Source organism: Taeniopygia guttata, chromosome 19 (assembly GCF_048771995.1).
Source record: "Taeniopygia guttata chromosome 19, bTaeGut7.mat, whole genome shotgun sequence".
Classification (NCBI taxonomy): domain Eukaryota; kingdom Metazoa; phylum Chordata; class Aves; order Passeriformes; family Estrildidae; genus Taeniopygia; species Taeniopygia guttata.
Genome location: NC_133044.1, coordinates 4,950,742 through 4,971,817, shown reverse-complemented (window position 1 = coordinate 4,971,817; position 21,076 = coordinate 4,950,742). Strand labels below are relative to the sequence as shown.

At 43.9% G+C, this 21,076-nt stretch overlaps 1 protein-coding gene across 2 annotated transcripts; it reads left to right on the top strand.

Annotated features, from left to right (window-relative positions):
* The first annotated feature begins 352 nt into the window (after positions 1 to 352).
* Positions 353 to 20,944, top strand: YWHAE (tyrosine 3-monooxygenase/tryptophan 5-monooxygenase activation protein epsilon). 2 transcript variants are annotated; one of them, XM_030288090.3, is made up of 7 exons: positions 375 to 577; positions 10,472 to 10,671; positions 15,381 to 15,487; positions 15,859 to 16,065; positions 16,639 to 16,775; positions 18,647 to 18,693; positions 20,030 to 20,415. In XM_030288090.3, exons 1-6 carry the CDS (start codon positions 514 to 516, stop codon positions 18,652 to 18,654), a joined length of 723 nt encoding a protein of 240 aa, XP_030143950.1. In that variant the 5' UTR covers positions 375 to 513; the 3' UTR covers positions 18,655 to 18,693; positions 20,030 to 20,415. The 2 variants fall into 2 exon arrangements, with proteins under 2 accessions (XP_012424195.2, XP_030143950.1); XM_012568741.5 differs by lacking the exon at positions 18,647 to 18,693 and having other exon boundaries at positions 353 to 577; positions 20,030 to 20,944.
* Positions 20,945 to 21,076: the final 132 nt, after the last annotated feature.

Genomic DNA, 21,076 nt, shown 5'->3' with positions numbered 1-21,076 from the left:
CCCCTCACACCGCCTCACCCCTCACACCGCCTCACCCCTCACACCGCCTCATCCCTCATCCCGCCTCACCCCTCATCCCGCCTCACCCCTCATCCCGCCTCACCCCTCACACTGCCTCACCCCTCATCCCGCTTTATCCCTCACACCGCCTCACCCATTTATCCCTCACCCTCCTCACACCGCCTCATCCCCTTTATCCCTTTCCTCACCCTCCTCACACCGCCTCATCCCCTTTATCCCTTCCCTCACACCCCTCACACTGCCTCACCCCATTTATCCCTCACACCCCTCACGCCGCCTCACCCCGCCCCCCGCCCGTTGCCAGGGAGCCGCCGTTGCCATGGGAGGCGGCGGAGCGCATGCGCGCGCCCGCGGGAGTGCCCGGATGCAGCGGGAGGAGGCGCTGCCGCCATATTTGCCCGGAGAGCAGCGAGCTGGTAGCTGCAGAGCCCCCCGGACCCATCGGCTGCCATCCGCCCCGCGCAGTCCCCGCCGCCGCCCCGCCCGTAGGACATGGACGATCGGGAGGACCTCGTCTATCAGGCCAAGTTGGCTGAGCAGGCTGAGCGCTACGATGGTGAGCGCGCGGGCTCCGGAGACCATGCACGGCCGAGGGGAGAGGGAGGGAGGGAGGGAGCGGCCACAAAATGGCGGCGGGGCGGGGGAGGGGGGCAGGGGCGGAGGAGGGGGCGCACACAAAATGGCGACGGGGAGCGCCCTGAGGGGCCGCTGGAAGCGGGGATGGGGGGCCCGGGCGAGGGGGTGTCTCGGGCCGGGGCGGGGCCCGGGGCGGGGGGCGGTGGCGGCAGGAGCCGGGAATAAAATGGCGGCCGCGAAGGGCGAGTCCTGGAGGGGGGGGGCAGGGGAGCCGCCCCCGCCTCGGGGGCCCCACAAAGAGACCCCGCTGTCCCTCACGGCGCCGCCAGGTCCGGCCGGCCCGGGCCCCGCGCTGCCCCGGCCGGGCGGCGCCGGGCGAGGGCGGCTCTCCGCAGACAACGCCCATGCCGAGCGCTCCGGAGGGGGGACCCGGCGCTCGGCCTCTCTCCGGCCCTGCTCCTGGGGGTCCCCGGGGACGGGGCTGCGCTTCTTTCTCTGCCTCTACCCCCGCTGGAGATCCTGCTGCCCCTGGCAAACCCAGAGAGAGCGAGTTCTCACCCTGCAGGGAGCGAGTACATGATTCACTGCCTAAAGAAAACGCGTATGCTTTCATTATGTGGTAGAAATTATTACAGGTAGTTTTACTTACCCAGCGTTTTCTTTTCATCCTTTTCCCACCCCTTTAAGTTTGTGTGCTATCCCTGATCATTTAATATCCGTGATGATTTAATATCTGGGGGAAAAGTGGTAGAGGGGAGGAACTGGCAACCCTGGGTGGTGTCTCTTGTCCCAAAAATGTCTGTCTTGCAACCTCTCTTGTTAAACATGGTTCCCCTGTATATAATAGAAAGGACCTTTAATTTTCTCGACTCTTCTGAGACTGTTACTTTGCCCTGAGAGCTGTGATTACTCATTTGAAGTGAAATAAATATATGTATGTAGAATGTGTGAATGCAGTAACACCTCATTTAGAGAGGTAAGAAGACACTCCAAATGCTTTCTGTTCAAAAATTTTGTAGACAACACGACCAAGTTCTCACCAAATGACACATTTTTACTGAGTTGTACTTAAAAAACATCTGATGGCAAAAAACATCCGATGGCACCATTGCAGAACATCTGAAAAATACACGTTTTGGAGAGAAAAAAGAGAAACTAAAACAAAAAGAAGGCCTAAATAAAACTCCATTCATTTAGAGCTCTGATGGGAAAATAGTTTAGAATTCATAGTACCACTAAAGGAAAGCAGTCAGGCAGTCTCTGCAATAACTGAAAGACTTGGAAAATGAAAATGCTTCCCAGAAACCCAAGTATTGGGGTACCATAATTACCTTGGGCAGAGGGACACATGCATATTGGACAGAATGTGTGCAGCTTCTGCTGAGGAGGGAAGGGTTCTCCACCTGGTATGGATGAGTCAGTGCCACTGAAAGTGTTGGCTTTGGTTTGAGTGGAAACCAGACATCCTGGAGGAATCATCATCCTTGGGAGCTCTTGAGGCATGACTGTCTTTCTGGGGTTTTCTGAAGTCAGCAGTAAATCGCTTTGTTAGAAGGTAATAGGACTCTACCCCATGGCACAGATCTGCAATGCAAACTTCCTGTCAGCTGATAAAAATTGATTGGGAAGGATTATTGCCTTGGTGCAGTGTTTCCCTGGGTTCTCCCAGTACCATGAATGTTGGCTAAACAAGCTGCCCAGAGCAAAATGTGGAAGACTTGTTGTGCTGTATTGTTTCTGAATGGGCATGAGACTTGTTACAACTTGAAGTTGTCTTGTTTAAATCAGTGCTGTGGGTGTTGGACTTCCAGAGGTTTTAAAAATCAGGTTGGGTCAACATAATTTAAGATGCACCCTCTAATTCTGCCAGCTGCTCTAAATGCATCTTCACTTCCCTCGTGTCCATGGCCTGGAAGAAAATGTACTGTAGATACTGTTTTATCATTTAATTCTCTGTTCCTGTTCAGCTGAAACAATTAAAAATGATTGGCATAATTTGTTCTTGTTAATGTGAAATAATGCAGTTCTGCCAAGATCATAGCTGAGACTGCTGAATAATTCTGTGAACAAAGTGATTTGAGAAGCAATATGAGGAAAGAGTAAGCTAATCCTAATTTTGCTCCTCAGTTAGATCTTTGAGGTGCACAATTACAAGGCCAGAGTTATTGATGGGCACATATAAAATGGGGTGATGGTAAGTACTGGCTGCAGATACATTGGAATACAAGTCCCTTGGGTAATTAAAATATGAGTTTGACAATTTTTTTTGTGTTTAACATTAGGATAAGTGTAAACTTCTGTCCCATCTTTCTCCTGGAGACTGGAAGAGTGGTGGGTTGCTATTTATATATGGCTCATGGCATTTATAGCAGCACTTATGGTGGGCATCCGACTGTGGCTTCTTTGGTGTTACTTACCTGACCCACTTAGGGAATTTCTGAAGTCTTGGGAGGGGAGCTGCATTTGTGAACTGTTGGGAATCTAGTCCAGTGTCTGTACTGTCCTCAGGATGGTGGCCCAGATTAAGAGGACAACTTTCTAGGTACTTTTGCAGTGCAAGTAGCACTTAAACCCTGATCTCCAGAGATATATTAAGAGATTTGGGTGTCTGACTATGGTTATAGATCTGCTTAGGCATGTTATAGCAAATTGCAAAATGCCAGGAAGCTTCCTGGTGGTGCAGGAAGCTTGTTGAGAAATCTAACTCACTGCTATTCCTCATTGGTAGAATAATATATAACTAAATGGACTCCTTTTTGGAAAACAATTGGAGTAAATGATATTGTGGAAGTCTTGATACCAAGAGGATGTAGAGAATTCCTGTAGAGTGCTGCTGAATACTGAAACCAGTTCCTCTTTGTGGAAGCTGGGAACATCTTTGTTTCAAGTGAGAAACATGCTAAGACTCAAGGCAGTCTGTGAGCAGATATTTCCAACAGCAGCTTTGTACTGCAAGTCTTCAAGTACATTACTTGGGTGAGGTGGAATAGGTGGGGTTCCCCCCTCAGAACCAGAGAATAGGTCAAGGTACAGGTAAGGAAAACACCCAGCCCACCCAGGACATGTCTGCCTCCAGCACAGCAGGCTAACAGCTGCCTCCTTTGTCTTTAAAAATTGTCTGTTAGGGAAATGTCTTTATCAGGAAGGTAGGAACATGTACAGCAGTGGGTTCAGTTCAAGATTTGAACCCTTTTTAGTAAGATCTGTCTCTTAGTAACAGATCTTCAGCTTAGAGCCTAATGAGGAATCAATAAGTCATGAATTAGAGTTCAACTTGCATATTAATTTTGGTTTGCAGAGGATTGGTCTCTTTCAAGCAGATGTCAAGCACACTTGAGTGTTTTGGGTTCCTCTCCCTATTAATGGTTACCACTTACCCTGTTAAAGGTCTTACTGGTGTAGTGATGTGGGGTGTGACTGCTGTCTCTGAGCTAAAAGGCAGACAGGGCTAAAGGAGTAAGACTGTACATTTTTTAAAGTGGGAGTTGTACATACTGAGACATAAATTGACTTGTAATTATGAGGAGTTGTGTGAGAGAGGGCCTTTGTCTGTAATGGCGTTCTTGAATTTCCTGAGGTACCAGGAGCAGACAAAGGAGACAGAATTCTACAATTGGATGGTGAGGTCCTCTGCAAGGAGCTAGAAGCTGAACTGGTTTCCAGTATTACAGGATTGTTCAGTAGCAGATCTCAGTCAAGGGGGGAGATTTATGATCAGGCCCAGGCTTAATATGTTTGCTTTCAGACTGAAATGTTTGTTAGAAATAGCGGGGAAATCCTCTTGATTTAGAGAAGTAAATGTCCCCATCTTGAAAGAGATTAGAGGAATGATTTAAAAATATTCTTGTTGCAAGAAGGACTTGTGGTAGACCATACAATTGATCATCAGAAAATCCCACTGTTGCTAGGGTAACTTGGCTCTAACTTGTGTTTCTCCAAGTGTGTAAAGGTACAGGACTGTTTATTGCAGAGTCATGCTGTCAGGTTTGGAAGGATTTTGACTGCAACAGCTGTTACAAACCTTACACGAGGAGTAGCAGTATAACCCTCTGCTTTGTTCACAAAATCATCATCGACCCACTGTGCATGTTGGATATTATTTGATGGTTTTTTTCCTCCTCTGCCTGTTGGTTGTCTTAACTAGGAATCCACCTGTTGGGTTCTTTTATGCTTCGTTGTGTAAAAATTCCTTATATTGTGATAAGGAATGCTTCTGATTTGTGCTTGAATTCTGGTCTGACCCTTAGAACCAGTTCAGTTTTTTAAATCAGAAGCAGGATTAATTATTTTTCCCTGTCAGTAGTTGTCTGAGCTGGTGACCTGAATGAGCCAGTTGAGAGGTCAGAGGGGTGTTGAGCTGACAGGAGGGAATCAATAAGGATGGGTTCAGCCATCTCTGATACCAAATACAGGATTCCCTAAGAGAACAGAAAAACCTTGTGCAGGCAGTGAGATGGTGTGTTTGGAGGAGTTCTAATGGATGGAAAGAGAAGCTCAACTTCCACTTGGTTGGATTTGGAGCTCATCAGTGTAGTGAGTAGGGTGGTGCCCACTGATGCTAGGTGGAGGTCTTTAGCTGTGGGAAATGCAGTCTGTCGCATTAATCTGCACAGTTACATTCATCTCTTACTGAAGAAAACACTCTGGCTCCTATTTCTTCAGTCTTACTCATGTTCGTTCCTAGGAGTTTGCTGCTACTAAGTTAGTACTTATTGCTTCTGTTTCTGTGGCTCACTCAGAAGTGTTAGCCTGCTTCCCAGCACATATCCCTTCTGATTCCACTGGTGGGCTTTCTGTTCTCAGCACTTGAGTCTCATATTCATACCCTGTTTCCTGTCTTTCAGCAAGTGTTTATCCATGTGAGGACTTTCCTTCCTCTCCCAAGGCAGTTGAGTTCTTTAAAGCACCTTGGGTGAGGGACCTTGTCAAATGCCTTTGGGAAATCCACGTAGACTATTCCAATTACGTCTTCCTTGTCCATGTGCTTCACTTGTTCAAAGCATTCCAGTAGATTTGTGAGGCATAATGGAAGGCCATGCTCTACAGTGTAATGATTATGCGTATACCCGCTTATTTCAGGGTTTTTTAAAATATAATTCCTATTAACTTGACCCCTAGTGAGTATTAGGTTCATGGTGTTGTAGGTCCCCTTGAGTGTCTGCTGGAACCCTTCTCAAATGAACAGGGTAAACCACTTTGTGTTGGCTGCTATTAAAGCCCTGACTGAGAGGGTTCAGGGTCAGGTACTTCAAGTTCCTTTGACTTGTTTCTGATGATCTTTTGTTCGTTGCAAGAATGAACAAGTACAAGGCTAACACTTGTACTGAGTCTACTGTTTATGGTTTGTGAGCATCTGTGGTGGACACAAGGGAAGACTTGTTTTTTCTGTTGTGTCTTCCAACCTCCTCACAGCTCACAGGATGCTCACTTGCAGCTTTTAGCTCCTGAAATAGTGAAGTAGGTACTGGGCAGCAGCTTAGAAACTCGAAGATCCTGGTTTGCTTTATTGCCCTTAGATAAGGGCAGTAGAAAAGATTAAACTTAAAACTGATGTTCTGCTGCTAATAAATGGAGAATTAAGACAGTGCTTCTGCTGCTCTTCATTACATAGTATATAAGAATTCTACTTTTTGGGTTCTCTTAAATTTCATTTTGGTTTCAGTATGATGACTTACATCATCTCAATTGCACCTTTGCTCAACAAGTTCTTTTTCTGTTCTTATTTTAAGAAGCTTTCTCTCTTAAGTAGTTCCTCTTTTGGAAGGGGGGCCCCCAACTAAGTGATTTTCTAGCTCTTGGTTTTTTCCTGTGGTAATATTGAAATTCTTACAGTTTATGCGTATATGTGGAGGCAAATGGGAGTTACACCCCCTTGAAGTGAGGTTGAATTAGATCCTGTGTATTGTTAAAAAAAAATCTGACCCTGTAGCATCCTGGTTAGTGAGACTCGGGCACTGAGCTAGAGGTTACAAACACTGTAAACTTCCCTTACCAAGTTTTCCTTAGTGCATCAGCCTATGCTTAGGCCACTTGGTTTCTATTGCAAGCTCAGATTTTGATTGAACTGCCAGGTACTGGCTATTCTCTTGGTCGGGTCTGCTGTTTGTTGTTTTGTATGCTATATTGGAAAGGTTTTTAGTCTTCCCACTAAATTTACTGTGCATCACCCATTTCCTTACCTGGGCATATTGTAGTTCTCCCGGGTTTTTTTTGATTTCTAGAGTTTAAGAAGCAGCAGTTATCTAGATTCATGTTCGGCTCTGGTCAGGAGGGAGTCAGCTGTGCCCTTTGTTCTGAGGCTTGGCCCCTAAGGATGCTTCTCAACCATTGTAAACTTCCCCATGACTTCTTAGCTTAGAGTAAGGCTTATTTTTTGTCTTTCACTTTAAATCCCAAGCCTTGCACCTTGCTATTCCACAAACCTTTTGTAGATAGCCACCTCTGTCCCAACCCTTTGTGCTTTCCAGGCTTTGCCTGTGTCCCTCCTGGTGGCTGGAGCTGACTCAGCAGGGTTTGCAATGGGGAGCTAGCATTTTAATCATAGTTGTAGAATATAGGAACCTAAAAAATGGCCTGGCCATCATGACAGTTTTGTACAATCTTAGTTGTTTGGAGTCTCAGCTTTTCCATAAGAATATGTAAACCTGATCAGACAGTGTCTGTGTGTTGTGGTGTTTCTTAACCAACAGCAGGTGCTTGGGGAAGGATCTAAATCTAGGACGAGCATGTCATTCTCCAGAATATTCCCCTCTCCCTCCAGAGTTTACATTTTTGGGATTTCCTGCTCTGGTGGTGGCATGATCTGACAGTAGCATAATAAGTGAAGCCACAATCATCTGAGAGGCTGGAACTTAACCACTTAAATACAGATTCTGTTGCTCTGCATATCACTACTTTTTCCATAACGCATTGTAAGCATCTCTGGATTTTGTATGCAATGAGTTGTCACTCCTGCAGTAATCCTTCTTAATGAAATGTAATCTCAGACTTGTATTTTGTCTTGAATGGTCTCTGACTGAGCTTTCCTCCTTGTGGAAACTTCCAGACAGATAAAACTGCATTTAAAATGAAAAATAATTTGCTCTTTTGGCTGGTGTAGGTGTCTTTATTTTTGTTTTCTATTGGAGGAGATACAGATAGGTTGTCCCCTTGCTTTTGTACTGCCTGTGTTCTTAAGATTTTTCATCAGGCTTAAGTTTTCAGGGCTGGATTATGGCTTTAACATGGAAGATGCAGGTATGTGCATAATATTTTGTCTTGTTGAAATATCAGCCCAGCTTTTTGTATTTGTAAGTAAAATTGGGCTCTTTACTAAACTAGAAACCTTTTTATCCAACAGCTTTGTGGGTAGGTTGATAAAGACTGATAAATGTTTTCTCTTTGGGTGGGACAGTTGTTTATGGGTGGGATTCTAATCTCTGGTTGTGTGGTTGTCTAGTGACAGGATTAAGATTTTGTAGAGGAGACCTTTCGGTTCCTGTTGTCAGTGTTGGGAGGTTGTGTACCCAGTGTGAGGGGTGCTGAAGCTGAGGGTTCTGTACTCCAGAACAAGTGGAGGAACCTGAGGTGCTCCCCCATCTCCCAGCATCGTGTTCCCGGTGGCTGTCACTTGTCAGGGAGTCTATTTAACTTCCTAACAACTCAGTCATAAAAAGGGCTGTTTGCTGATAGGGACTGGTTGTGAGCAGGTGCCTGTCATCCTTTGGCTCCCTTGTTTCCGTGGCTGTGGCTCTGCTCTCCTTTGCCAACAAACTGAAGAGATGCCACAGGACTGAAACACTGACACAGGAGCTCCTTGTAGGGCAGGGTTTTGGGTTTGGCTTTGTACCAGCAATTGCTCAGCTAAATTGGGTTTAACCTCTCTTTCAAGGGCTTGTAGATCTTCAGACTGGTAATAGATAAAATCCTGCAGAAGCCAAGCAATTGATTAAACTGATAATGATGTGTTTGAATGTACACTGTAAACAGCTACTCATTTACAGGGACCAGCAAGTCTTGTGTATTGTTTTTTATTTTAAATTTTCACACTAGGCAAATGTGCTTCTGAGGAAGAGGTGGTGAAGGAAGCCTGTAGAACAGTTGATAAAGCATGCCCTTTTTGCCCCAGTTGTTGCAGTTTCCTGATACAGGGCAGCAGATCTTGAAAGCTTGCTGTATGTGTTCCTCAGCCACACTTCTGGACTAATTATTCCATGTATGTCATTGTTATGTGTGATAACGCGTGTGTCATGTGTGAATAGATTTCTGTTGTCTTCATTAAGAGGCAAGTTTTCTATAAAAAGAGTATGAAGTGCTGTGTATTTAATCCCAGTGGATAAAGCACAATAATAAAAACCCTTTAAAAAAAAGGCAGCATCTTCTGTAACCTGTGGGTTGCTTCTCTGAAGGCAGTATATATTAGGCTTAAAAACAAGACCTGCATTTTTTGCTGGAGCTTGACAAAGATACCTAGGTCATGGAGACTGCAAGTCTCAATTCCTGATTTTCATTTTTTTTCCACTTGAACTGTCAGGCATCTTAATCTTGAGCATAGCTCTGTTGTTTAATAAACTTCAAAATATGAGATGGCTTAATTTGCATAATTAAAAATTCACAGCTTTTAAGTAGATTTTTTATATTCATGGGATTCATTCAGGAAATGAATCTCAGTACTTGCTTTATTTAAGTAGCAAATTGTAGCTATGTTATATTGCCTGTAACTTAGCTGGCATCCGTTCTTTAATCATGTTTATGTTAATATTAATAGTGTGAACATGGAATGTTCTAGGGCGGCTCTCAGATTCTTCAGCAAAAGCAGCTCACCATTTTGCAGTTGCAGGATGGTGTTTTCAACAAGTTTATCAAATCCTTGGTGGATTTTTTTGTTAGATTCTGTGATTTGGAGAAGCAAAATCTGCTGATAAAAATAGAGCCACCATAAAATTTTCTCCTCCACATATGGAGACCTGTTGGAGACTGATAACACTGTTCTGACAGGGAGCCTACAGTCTGCATTGCTGCAGTAGCTTATGCCTGTTAAGGTTGTGATTTTGACATCTGAGGGCAAAAAATTATAGTTAAGCTTCATTTGTGTATATAACACTGTTCTTCTCATGTGTCTTGAACAATTCCAGTGTGGTTAGGTAATGAAAGGGTCATAACCTTCCTTAAGTGATTCATTCTTTGCTTCCATTGGAATGTAGGAAAGCTCCTTTTGGCTTTGGTATTGATTGTTTTAACCTCAGGTTTAAAAATACTGTTCAACAGGTTTAAAATACAAATATATATTCATATTTTGTGTGCTACTTTTCAGTGTTAATGGCTGCTTGGCATAGGTACATATGGTTGCTGTGGGTACACTCAGGATGACTTGTTTGTTACCACTTCAAGCACCAAATTTTTCTTCTTTGCAGCTTTGACTCACTTTCCTAATAACAGTACTTGTACATCTCTACATGTATTCAAATCTGGATTTTATATTTTTGTTAATTAGCACATTACACTGTATTCCAGTTGAGAAATCAGTGGAGCATCCTGTAATTGCTCAGATTTATCCTGATTATGCCAACATCCAGATCACATTTGCTCATCTTTTCTCGCTGCTTTCTGCTCTCTCCAAAGCACTCTGGAGAACACACACTCCTGTAGGATTGTGCTGATAACTGTTATTAATTTCTGGAACTCTTGTAAAATACGAGATGAATATTAGATACTTCCTTTATGTACGTGCTGATTGATTTGTTTGGAACACTCCAGGGTAAAAGTGAGGAGTAGCTGGATTAAAGGAGGAGGGAATCTAATTAATTTCTGAAGTTCTCGTTAATGTATAGCTTGTACTGAGTGATTTGAAAGATGCTTCAGGTGTGAGAATAATTGCATGACCTTTTCCTCCTAGAAATGGTTGAATCAATGAAGAAGGTGGCTGGAATGGATGTGGAGTTGACAGTGGAAGAAAGAAACCTGCTTTCTGTTGCATATAAAAATGTGATTGGAGCCAGGAGAGCTTCCTGGAGAATAATCAGCAGCATTGAACAGAAAGAAGAAAACAAAGGTGGAGAAGACAAATTAAAAATGATTCGGGAATATCGGCAAATGGTAAGATGGAGTTGATCTTAGAGCAAAATGTCACTTAGTTCTGGTCCCCTTGCCATAAACTGCCCTGGTGGTCCTGTACTGTGCTGACTTGGAATAGCGTGGCAGCTTTGGAAGGCTGGAGTTTGTTCCTTATCTGGAGAATAAATCTCTCGGTGAAGGGGAGAGCTGTGGTGTTGCTGTGTAAACAGAAGGACAGCAGGCTCAGGGGAGGGAGGACTTTTCCCTCAGTGCATCAGCAGCTCTGCCAAGCATTTGAGCTGCCCTGGCACTTCCCTGCGTACTCAGGTGTGAGGCTCCACCTGCTCAGGAGGCCTCATTCCTTCCCCTCCAGCCTCACTGACCCCAGGAAACTTTTTAATTAACCCTGTCAAAGGAGGGGTTTGGCTGTTAAACTTCCACTTCCTATAAAAGTTGCTTTAGATCATACAGTGACACTTTCTGTGATTCCAGTCCTCTGCCTTAGAGAATTCAAAACATTAACACTTGAAATGTCCATAGGGAAGGTTCTTCAGTGCTCTCCTTGACTCCTTGTCTTCTGTCACTTCTGTTCCTGGGGATGTCCTCGTTATCCCATCTGTGGAACTTGTGTGTGTAGCAGCCCCCAGGGCCTTGCTGTTTCTGTCTCTGGAGAGGGGAAAAATTGATCCACATAACTTCATGCTGACTTAGTCAGTGTGTGCAGCTTTACCTAAAATGGAGAACTAGCAGCAAGCTCTGACTTCCATTGGTAAGGGCTAATGAAACCTCCAGCTCTTAGTGAGCTGGTGTTCCCTCTGCCCTAAATGATGGTTTAGCGTGGAGCAGGCATGCTCCCATACTATTTAAATCCCACACGTTTCTGCAGAGACTTCATCTCCATTATCTGAGGACAAGTGCCTCCACATGGTTCACATCTTCACTTCCAGAGAAACAGAGGAGTCTGTTATATCACCTGGCACTGATTCATATACCAGCAATGGAAATGATCTTGGCTTGGAAATTTTCTCCCAGGAATGGCTCTGGACTACTTTCTGTTGACTCACAGGGTTTCTGTTGCTCCATGGAATTGTTAAAGTTGTGGGTTTCTAATTTTATGCTGGTATGCTGATGGGATGAGACTCTGCCAGTTACATACAGTCCCAAATAACCTTTTCTTGATGGGTGTCTACAGTCTCCTAAAAGAACATAGAAAACAAGACAACAGCTATCCAGTGATTAAATTTGTTTTACATTGTCTGTTTTGAGAGTCTTTTGCACGGGGTTTTGTGGGTGGTTATCATCTTCTGCCAGAGATCCTTTAATGATGAAAAGACTTTTCTCCTGGTTTTGAAAGGACTCTAGAAATAGCCTTTATTCTGCATCTCTTTTTGTAAAGGATATGTGCCATTCTGGATGGACTGGGGTGCAAGAAGTACAAGTTTGTAGTGCTTGTTGTACTTGAGATGTCTGAAGAGAGGCCACATGAAGTCAATGTCATGCCAGCAGGGTATTGAGCTGTGAAATCCTCAGAGGGAGCAGCTCTTACAGCTGCATGGGGAGGAGCAGTGCACTGAACTCTGTCACTGGTTCCACACTGGAGGAAGGGTGGCTGTGTCTGCCCAGCTCCACAGGGAGTTCTACAAGAGGTTCCTGAGCATCATCTCTAGCTGAAAGCCAGATCCTGTTAGTAGCTGCTGGGAGACTTAATATGGGCTGGCATCTGCTCTGAGTGTCTGGATGGGTTTGGCAGGATGACCTGGGAGCAGGAAGGGCCTGAGGAACATGGCACAGGTTTGGATGCTGCTGCTCATTGTCACTGCTGAACAGTAGCACTCCTGCCCTGTTGTGCTCAGTGCTTCCCTGAAGAAACAGCTTCCAGCAGAATTCTTACTGTGATTCCCTTGTCGACAAATTTGCCTATTTTCCAGAGTGAGTTCAGTGTTGGGAAAACCTTTTTCAGACTTAAAAGGCTCTGAAGAAGGGAAAAAAACCCCAACCAACCAAACCTTCCCCCAACCCCTGAACCATGTCTGTGGGCCAACAAGGCTAAGTTTGAAGTGCTGGGGAGTTGGAGAGACACATCTCTAAAAGACACATCTCTCATCTACCAGAAGCAGCTGTGATCTTGCTCAGCTGTAGAGTGCTGCTGCAGTAGGAATTGAAAGTTTCTGTAGTGGTTTTTGTGAAAGCAGTTCTTTGTTGGGTTTGGTGTATGTCAGTATTTACTGTAATTCAGCTCATGGCTCATGTTGGGAGATTTTTGAGCTGGTGGCCAGCATGACTTGGGGCAGAACTCGAGGGGTGGTGGTGGTGTTGGGAGGGCAGGGCTAGGCTGGCCTTGTCTCAGGTGTGCACTGGTTAGTAGTGAGAGGTGAAAGACACCAGTCTGTGCCTCTTCCCAGGCCACTGCAGCTGAGTGGAGCCAAACACATCCACAGCCATGAGGGAAAATGCCACTTAGGTTCTTCCTTTGTAGACAGGCTGCTCTCCTGGCTCCTGTGGCCATTTGGATACACAAAAGCCCCATAAATTCTCATCTGGCTGCGTCTCTGATGAGAGCACACTGAAGGCTTGTGCTCTTCATCTTTGAGAGGCTGCAGTGGGGTGTGGCTGCACACAGTGCAGTTCCCTGGCAGCTAAACCAGATCAATTCCCACACCACAGCACAGGTATTGACCTTCCCCTTCCTGCTCTGGAGATGTGGAGCATGGAATGTGTGTTTCCAGTGCTCTGACTTCCAACCTGGGCTGGATTTTGGGGCGGCTGCCAGGCTCTCCTCCACACCCCCCCTCCCGCCTTAGAGAGTGCTCGCTGAGCCACTCTGGAACAGATCCTTTTTGTACAAGAGCTTTTAGTTTTGTTGTGGGGTTTTTTATTTATTTGTTTTACTCTTAATCACCTTGATTTATATTAAATCTTTTTAAACTAAGCTTGCTTAGGACATTTCTATTGCCCTGGACAGCAGCTGATCTCTGATAACTGTGACTGATCCTTTAAGCAAAGCTGGAAAAGGTCTGTCTGAGATGAAATAGAAGTTTGTTACATGTATGGTTATTTAACTAAAGAGGATTAGAAACTGGTTTAATTCTTTGCAGTTTTGCTGAAGATCTCTCTGCAAAAGAAGTCATTGAAAAAGAGGATCAAGAGGAAAGAAGTTTGCAGGAACTGACTGCTGGCCAAAGGTTTTATAGCTTTTGTAGCCCAAGAATATATGAATTAGATTCTTCTCAAGTGACCATATTTCAGCACCTTTCTTAAGCATTTGTCACATAATTAAGTTCAGCATCTTATTCTTCCTATGAATGTCAGGGGATTCTGACATTATACATGAAATTTGCTGACAGTTAATTTACCTAAAGGAGGTTTTGCAAATCTGTTATTTGTTACTAGTCAATATGTGTGTATATGTGCCAGTTTATTATGTATTTTGGATCTGTAATTTGAACACTTTTTGGGTATAACTGCTGTGGTTGCAAACCCAGATAGTTTGGGAGCTGTGTTGTGATAAAAGGATTACATGGCAAGGAAAATGCCTAAAGGAAGAAGGAAAGCAAATGCTTGGGTGGGAGGCTAGGAAGGGATGATGGACTGAGTGGGGCTGCTCCTGTGATCCAAGACTGGTAGTTTTGTTAATGCATTTGTTTGAAATCTCTCCTTTAAATGAAATTAACTTGAGCCAGAGTTCTCTTCAGCTGTAGCTGTGAAAGTTCCTGTGAAACCAGCCACTCCTACTGGACTGATCCAGGGGGCTCAGAGCCCATCTGGTTTGGGCAGTGTTGAAGTCAGAGGAGGAGCTTTTTCAGCTGGTTTGGGGGGGGTTGGTTTTTTTTTTGTTTTGGTGGGGTTTTTTTTGTTTTGTTTTTTGTTTTTTTTTTTTTTTTTGTTCAGCTTTTCTGGGTGTGTTCAGTTTCTTTGCTTGCAGGTGTGAAACTCTCTGTGGTAAACCCTGGCCTCATAGACCTTGCTTTATGTTTGGAACTGGAGAAAATGAAGGTTCATGTAACTGTTTTCAGTTCAGATTATTCAAATTCAGTATCTGTTTTTAAATAAGGCTTTATATACAGTATTTTTGGCTGCAGATTTCACTGTCAGTTGATGATTTCTGCTTTTTCATTGAGTTACTGCACTTTGTGTTTTCCACCTGCTTCTGGAGCTTGTTTTTGTCTTGTACCTGACCTTTGTTTGTGTGGCACATCTTGATTCTGTTCTGATACTCCATGATTTTTGTCTTAAGGTTCTATTTTCAGAGCTTTGCTTCCAAGGACTCACTAGAACCTGTTGTGAAGGTGCCATTTAACTCTAGGGTATAATGGAGTTGAGCTGATTTGTGTTAATTACCTTCAAATTGTCCCCTTTGCTGTTGCCACTTTTAGGGCAGCCTTCTGGGACCAAAAATGGGAGGAATTGAGTTGTGCAAGCCTTGCAGTAAGGAGTTACATCCTGAGACACACTTAATGTCTTGCTAGACATGTGTCTAGCAAGTTGTCTTCAGAGGAATTTACAGTTCCACTGTTCAGTTCCACATTTCATCATCCATCAGTCCCTGCCTCTTGTGTGTGCCAGCTAAATGTGCAGAACTGTTTTGCTAATGCACCTGTGGAGCAGCTGCATTTTATTTATTTTTCTTCTGTCTTAACCCTCTTTGGAATTTCATGATGTTACCTGTTTGGTACTTGTGAAAGCTTTTAGCCTTAGTGCTCACCTTGCCCTTGCTTCTAATTTTTTGTTGTATATTTATTTTTCTCTGCTAGGTTGAGACTGAACTGAAGTTAATCTGTTGTGACATTCTGGATGTACTGGACAAACACCTCATTCCAGCAGCTAACACTGGCGAGTCCAAGGTTTTCTATTACAAAATGTAAGTACCTTCCTAAGAGGAAAGGCCTGAAATAGAGACAAGAGTTAAGTAGCTGTAATGAGAACTTAAAATACACTGTTGAGCAGCTCTTAGATGTAAGAAACAACACTTTTAATTGAGTTGCTGATGTAGAAATCACATCCCTGCTTGGGTTTTTTATTTTGCATGAGCTCAACACTTGTAAAGAGAAGAAAAGAAGGTGTATCCTACAGTGATGGTTTATAATTCCCTCAGCTCCTGGTGCAGTGTTGTGTAGACAGTAACTGAGCAGCAGAGTATGTGAATATCTAAACTCACTTTAATTTTAGCTGTTAATTTAATGGCTGGTGGGCAATCGAGGATTACTGACTTCCTGCTGTTTCTGTTCTCAGGAAGGGAGACTACCATAGGTATCTGGCTGAGTTTGCCACAGGAAATGACAGGAAGGAGGCTGCAGAGAACAGCTTGGTGGCTTACAAAGCTGCTAGTGATATTGCAATGACAGAACTCCCACCAACACATCCCATCCGCTTAGGACTTGCGCTCAACTTCTCTGTATTCTACTATGAAATTCTTAATTCTCCTGATCGTGCCTGCAGGTAGGTGGAGGCTGGCAGAGTGGGAATAAGGCAATGTTGTGTGAATACCAGACAAGACAGAAGTGTTCTCCTTAGGTAACTGCTTTTCCTGCTTTCTTCCTGCTGATGTTTGCTCTGGTTGATGTCAGTTCACGGGGAAGATTTCAGCATCACCATTTTCTTTGGAGTCCAGAGCCAGGTGTTTGTGTGGGAGTAATGGTGTATGAGAGACACAACAGTGATAATCTTGAATTGATCACCTAATGACAGTTCAGCAGCTTGCCAGGTTAACTGTGCATACCCTTAAACTGCCCAAGGTGTGAGGTGGTTTAACTGGTCTTGCACAAGCTGGAAGAGGTGCTGACACTGATTTTTGTGACATGTGAGCATGTACAGAGTGGCAGTGATTGAAGCAAATACCATTTATCTTTTGTCACTGCAGGTTACACTAAGTTTCTAGCAGCCCTTAATCAAGATGTTGAAATGTTTAATAAAGCCAATATAGATTAAAATGCTTAAAGCACAAAGTGACTGGTGTTAATTTGTGCTTCTGTGTTCAGTAACATTTGTTAAATCTTTGTTGTGTCATTGCAGGTTGGCAAAAGCAGCTTTTGATGATGCTATTGCAGAACTGGATACACTGAGTGAAGAAAGCTATAAGGACTCTACACTTATCATGCAGTTGTTACGTGATAACCTGACACTATGGACTTCAGACATGCAGGGTGATGGTAAGTGAGTCCTGCTGGAACAGCTCATCCTGACCCAGGGAGCAGAGCATGGAAATGGAGAGGCTTTGATGGTTTACTTCTGTCTCTCCTCATAATGACCCTCCTGTCCTACCTTAACCCTGGATCAGGTGATATGGGTGACACTGGAGTCTTTTGAACTCTCACTTGAAGGAAGAGGTGTGGAATTAGCAACACTTGGTTATTTTTCCCTCTCCACGTGGCAGCTGTGATGACTGTAAAAGCAGTGATTTCATTTATTTCATCTTTTCTTTCTTTCTGCTTCTTGTGCTCATCTCTGGCTGTCATTCCTCCAGTGCAGGAGGAAACACTGCAAATGCGTTGGTTCCCCTTCATTCCAGGTCACTCCATATTCTCACTGCCAGAGCAAATGCCAAATGTGTCCCCTGGTAGTACCAAAGGGTGGGACATGGATTGCTTGTGTTCACTAGCAAAGGAGAGCATAAATTTTTGAAGTGGTTTTGACACACTGAATGGACTTTCCCAATACTTAAACTTTCACATTCAATGATTAGTATAAATCTACTAATTTTAGGGTTTCTCTCTTGGAAAGACAAGTGAAAAGAGCCGACTTCTTTACTTTTAACTTGGAGGGGAAGAAATAAGTTGTGTTAAGATTATTTTGGGTACCTACAAATGCCCAGAACTTGAGAAACCACACTACTGAATTTCACATAAATATGTGAGTGTCCCAAATTTTTGGTAAGCTTTTCCTTGTAGCCATACAGCATTCCTGAAGGTACTTCACTGGTGGTGTGTCCATTTGAAAGCAAATGCAGAATCTTTTAACTTTTTCCCAATTTCCTGTTTTTATGTAGGGTGATGGGTTTGTTTTGAAGTGTTGTTACTCCATAGCTTCTGACTCTGCTCTTTGGGCAGCTAAGACTGGGAATGCTGTAAATGTGTGGGGTCTTGGCTCCTGCTTTACTCCACATCCCAGTGTTTATGGCTCTTGCACCTCCCTTTTTAAGGACTGTGTCCTGGTGCAGGATGGACCCTGGGTGGATCTGTAGATTTTTCTCCAAACACGGCAGGTGTTGAATGCCTTCCTTGCCATGGGTAGGCATTGGAGAAGAGAAATGTATTTCAAATTCCCTCAATTTAGATCCAGCCTTTTTTCACTGGGTCCAAATACCCTGGTAGTCTGTGGAAGCCATTTTAGTGGAGTAAAAAGGTTGGATCAGTGTGGGATAGTACAGTGTCTTACAAAAATTCCTGATTTGTCCATAGCAGCTGTCTCTCGTGGATCTTGGATATTGTAGAAGTTCCACGGGATTATTTTCAGGCTCTTTAGATTTATAAAAAAGAAATAGAGATCTAAATTCCGTGCTCCACAGCATGGAAAATAGACATTTTCGTTCTTCCTGAAGTAGTTCAGGTTGTCCTGGTTACTGGTGCCAGAAAGATAATGATGACAGAATTGAAAATACTGTAGGACTGCTTAAAATCGTGGTGGAATTCTTCAGATCCACAAAAGCAATTATGTAGAATGTTTAGACACAGGTGCAAAGTTAAGTTTTCTCATACTTTGCTATGAGTGCATTTCCAGCTGATGCTTCCAGAGCTTCATGTTCCCAAATGAGCAGAGCCTTTGAACAATAAATCAGCAGTGGCACAATTAGCAGTTTCCAGGGGGTGGGAGAGGCTTGGAAAGGGCTCGTTCTTTGGCATTGGGCTTTTCTCTGTGTCCATTTCAGCTGTGTAGGGATGTAAAGCAGGCATGACCCAGCTGCTGCACTCCCACCCCAATCCCTGTAGCTTTCCCATGGCCCAGATGAGTGCTGAGTTTATTTCCACACCTGTAATGTCATCTCCATATGATTCCTGTTCTCCCCTTCTTTCCTGCTGTATAGATTCCTAAAGGAAAGTCCAACTGTTCATTTCCTAAAAACTCTACTTTGTAAGTCTCTTGTCATGGCTCACTGGAGTTTTCAGTGTCAGTTTTCCTGTCACTAACAGTGCCTGCCTCTGTCACCTGCTGCTGACAAACGCTTGTGTCCCTGCTGCCACTCCTGTGGCACCTGTCCCCTGCCCAGGGATGATGTGCCTGACTAGGATCCAGAGTAACTCATATGTTTGGGAATTGAACTGCAAACCTGGATGGATAGAAGAATATTTGGGCATGGGAAGTACTTCACAGTGGCCTGGTAGAGGAGTATTTGCTCAAGTGTGTTGGTTAGAGCATGCTCAGATCTTCTAATTCGGATTAAAGCCTCTGCTTTCCTCTTTTAAATGAACTGATACTGAATTCTATCCATAAACTTTATTGTTGTTTAATGTCTTGTGTTCCTAGGCCCCTCTTCCAAAATCTACTTCCTCTTGTACTGGTGGTAATCCTGAATCTGGACATGCTCTGAGCAAACATTGCTGGAAGTTACCGGTTTATTTACCAGAGTTTTATTGCAAATTACGTTTTTAATTACTAGTTTGTGTTTATTGCCCCTAAGAGAGTCCCATCTTATGTGGTTACAGATAGTTGTAAACGTTTTTTCAGCCTCCCTTACCAATTAAGTGACTTGTGCATGTGTGATGGCACCAGCTGAGGTACCTGGAACTTGCCCAGTTGCAGCAGAATTTTGGTGAAGCCCTGCAGAAGGTGTTGCATGGAGCTCCCTGGGGCAGCTGGAGTGTAACCAAACTGCAGGACAGCCCCGTTGCACTGCATGGCACAGCCTGGTTGAACCAGAGACATTAATTTCCACAAGATGCTTTTCTTTAATAACCTTTAAACCCAGGGTTTCTTGTCAGGTTGGATTCACAGTGTAGGGTGTTTTTCATAGCTTTGGTACTTCCTCCTGTCAGTGTAACTGTGTAAAATGGCCTGAAGTACTTTGCTGTTGAGACTTCAGTGGGCTTGGTCAGAAAAAGAGAGAGATGAGGGTTTGGGGAAGGGATTTCCAGATCCAAGGATGTTGATCCACAGCTGTTGCCATGGTTTCTGCCTGGGCTCTCCAGCCCTTGCTCAGCGGGACTGTTCACCTGTGTGGTGTCAGTCTTCAGGGCTGGGTTTGTTTGTCCTCACATGTTCTAATGGCCTGGCTGCAGTTGTGTGTGAGGGTGCAGGTGATTCCAAGGCTTCATTTCCATGGGAACGCTTCACTCTGGAGCCAGCAGCGTGGAGTGGGAGAGTGAGCTTGTATTGCATGAAAATATTAATCTCTAGGTGCTTGTAAAGCTGTTATGCAGCTCTCAGTTTTAAATTGTAACATTTTCCTTCCTTCTTCCCACTTCCACAGGTGAAGAACAGAATAAAGAAGCGTTGCAGGATGTGGAAGATGAAAACCAGTGAGACACAAAGGCCAACAAGAGAACCCATCTCTGACCACCCTCCCCCTTCCCCACAAAAACCCTCAGTGTCACTCTGAGAACCACCAAATCTGACTTTTACATTGGGTCTCAGAATTTAGGTTCCTGCCCTGTTGGGTTTCTTTATTTTTATTTTTTTTACACAGTTTAAAAGTTCTTAAAGGCAAGAGTGAATTTCTGTGGATTTTACTGGTGCCAGCTTTTAGGTTCTTTAAGACACTAACAGGACTGCGTAAAGGCTCTTTCAGCATTACTGTATTGTCTCTGCCAGCTGTGGTGACATTGCCATCAGCCCTGGATGTGACACCTGAAGGCCGTGTAGGGAGAGATTGGTCCTGGCCAGGTAGTGCTCATGTGGTGGCATCTTTCTTTTTTTTATAACTGTTTAAACTGAATTTTATACCAATGTTTCAACTTAATTGGGTGTTTAGCTTGAAGTTGCGAGGTTGCATTTGGGACATTTATTGTAGTGGTTTTACTGTATAAAAACAAAAAGTTTCCAAACTGCTGAAATGTTGCTGAAAATCATGGTGCTGGTAACAGTTCAACAATCCGTGGCTGCTCATTCTTGCCTGTTCTTTACTTTCCCTCCAAGCAGGTTAGCGTTGAAGGTGGCATTGATAAGCCTGCATGCGTGTTCAATATTTTTTCTTTTCTCCCTCCCCTCTCCCCATCTCCCTTCGCTCGCTCAACCTCTTTTGTTCAGTATGTGTAACTTGAAGCTAATTTGTACTACTGGATATCTGACTGGAGCCACAGATACAGAATCTGTATTGTTCTTACTGAAACACAGCATGGAATTAACATTAAACTTAAATAAAACAAACCTAAATTAAAAATGCCAACCATCACTATGAATTTCTTTTAGAAGAATAACTTTCCTTTGTTGCTTGTACTAGGAACAGTTGGAGGGGGAGAGAGCAGCAGGAGCAGCCTTGTTCTTCAGACAGGAGCTAAGGAAGATTTGGTCTGAGCGT

Bases quoted from the DNA above. Each gene is read 5' to 3' on its own strand.
- YWHAE (XM_012568741.5), top strand. From the start codon at position 514: ATGGACGATCGGGAGGACCTCGTCTATCAGGCCAAGTTGGCTGAGCAG. The intron at 578-10,471 runs GTGAGCGCGCGG...TTTTCCTCCTAG, and splicing joins GCAGGCTGAGCGCTACGATG to AAATGGTTGAATCAATGAAG. The intron at 16,776-20,029 runs GTAAGTGAGTCC...CCACTTCCACAG, and splicing joins TTCAGACATGCAGGGTGATG to GTGAAGAACAGAATAAAGAA.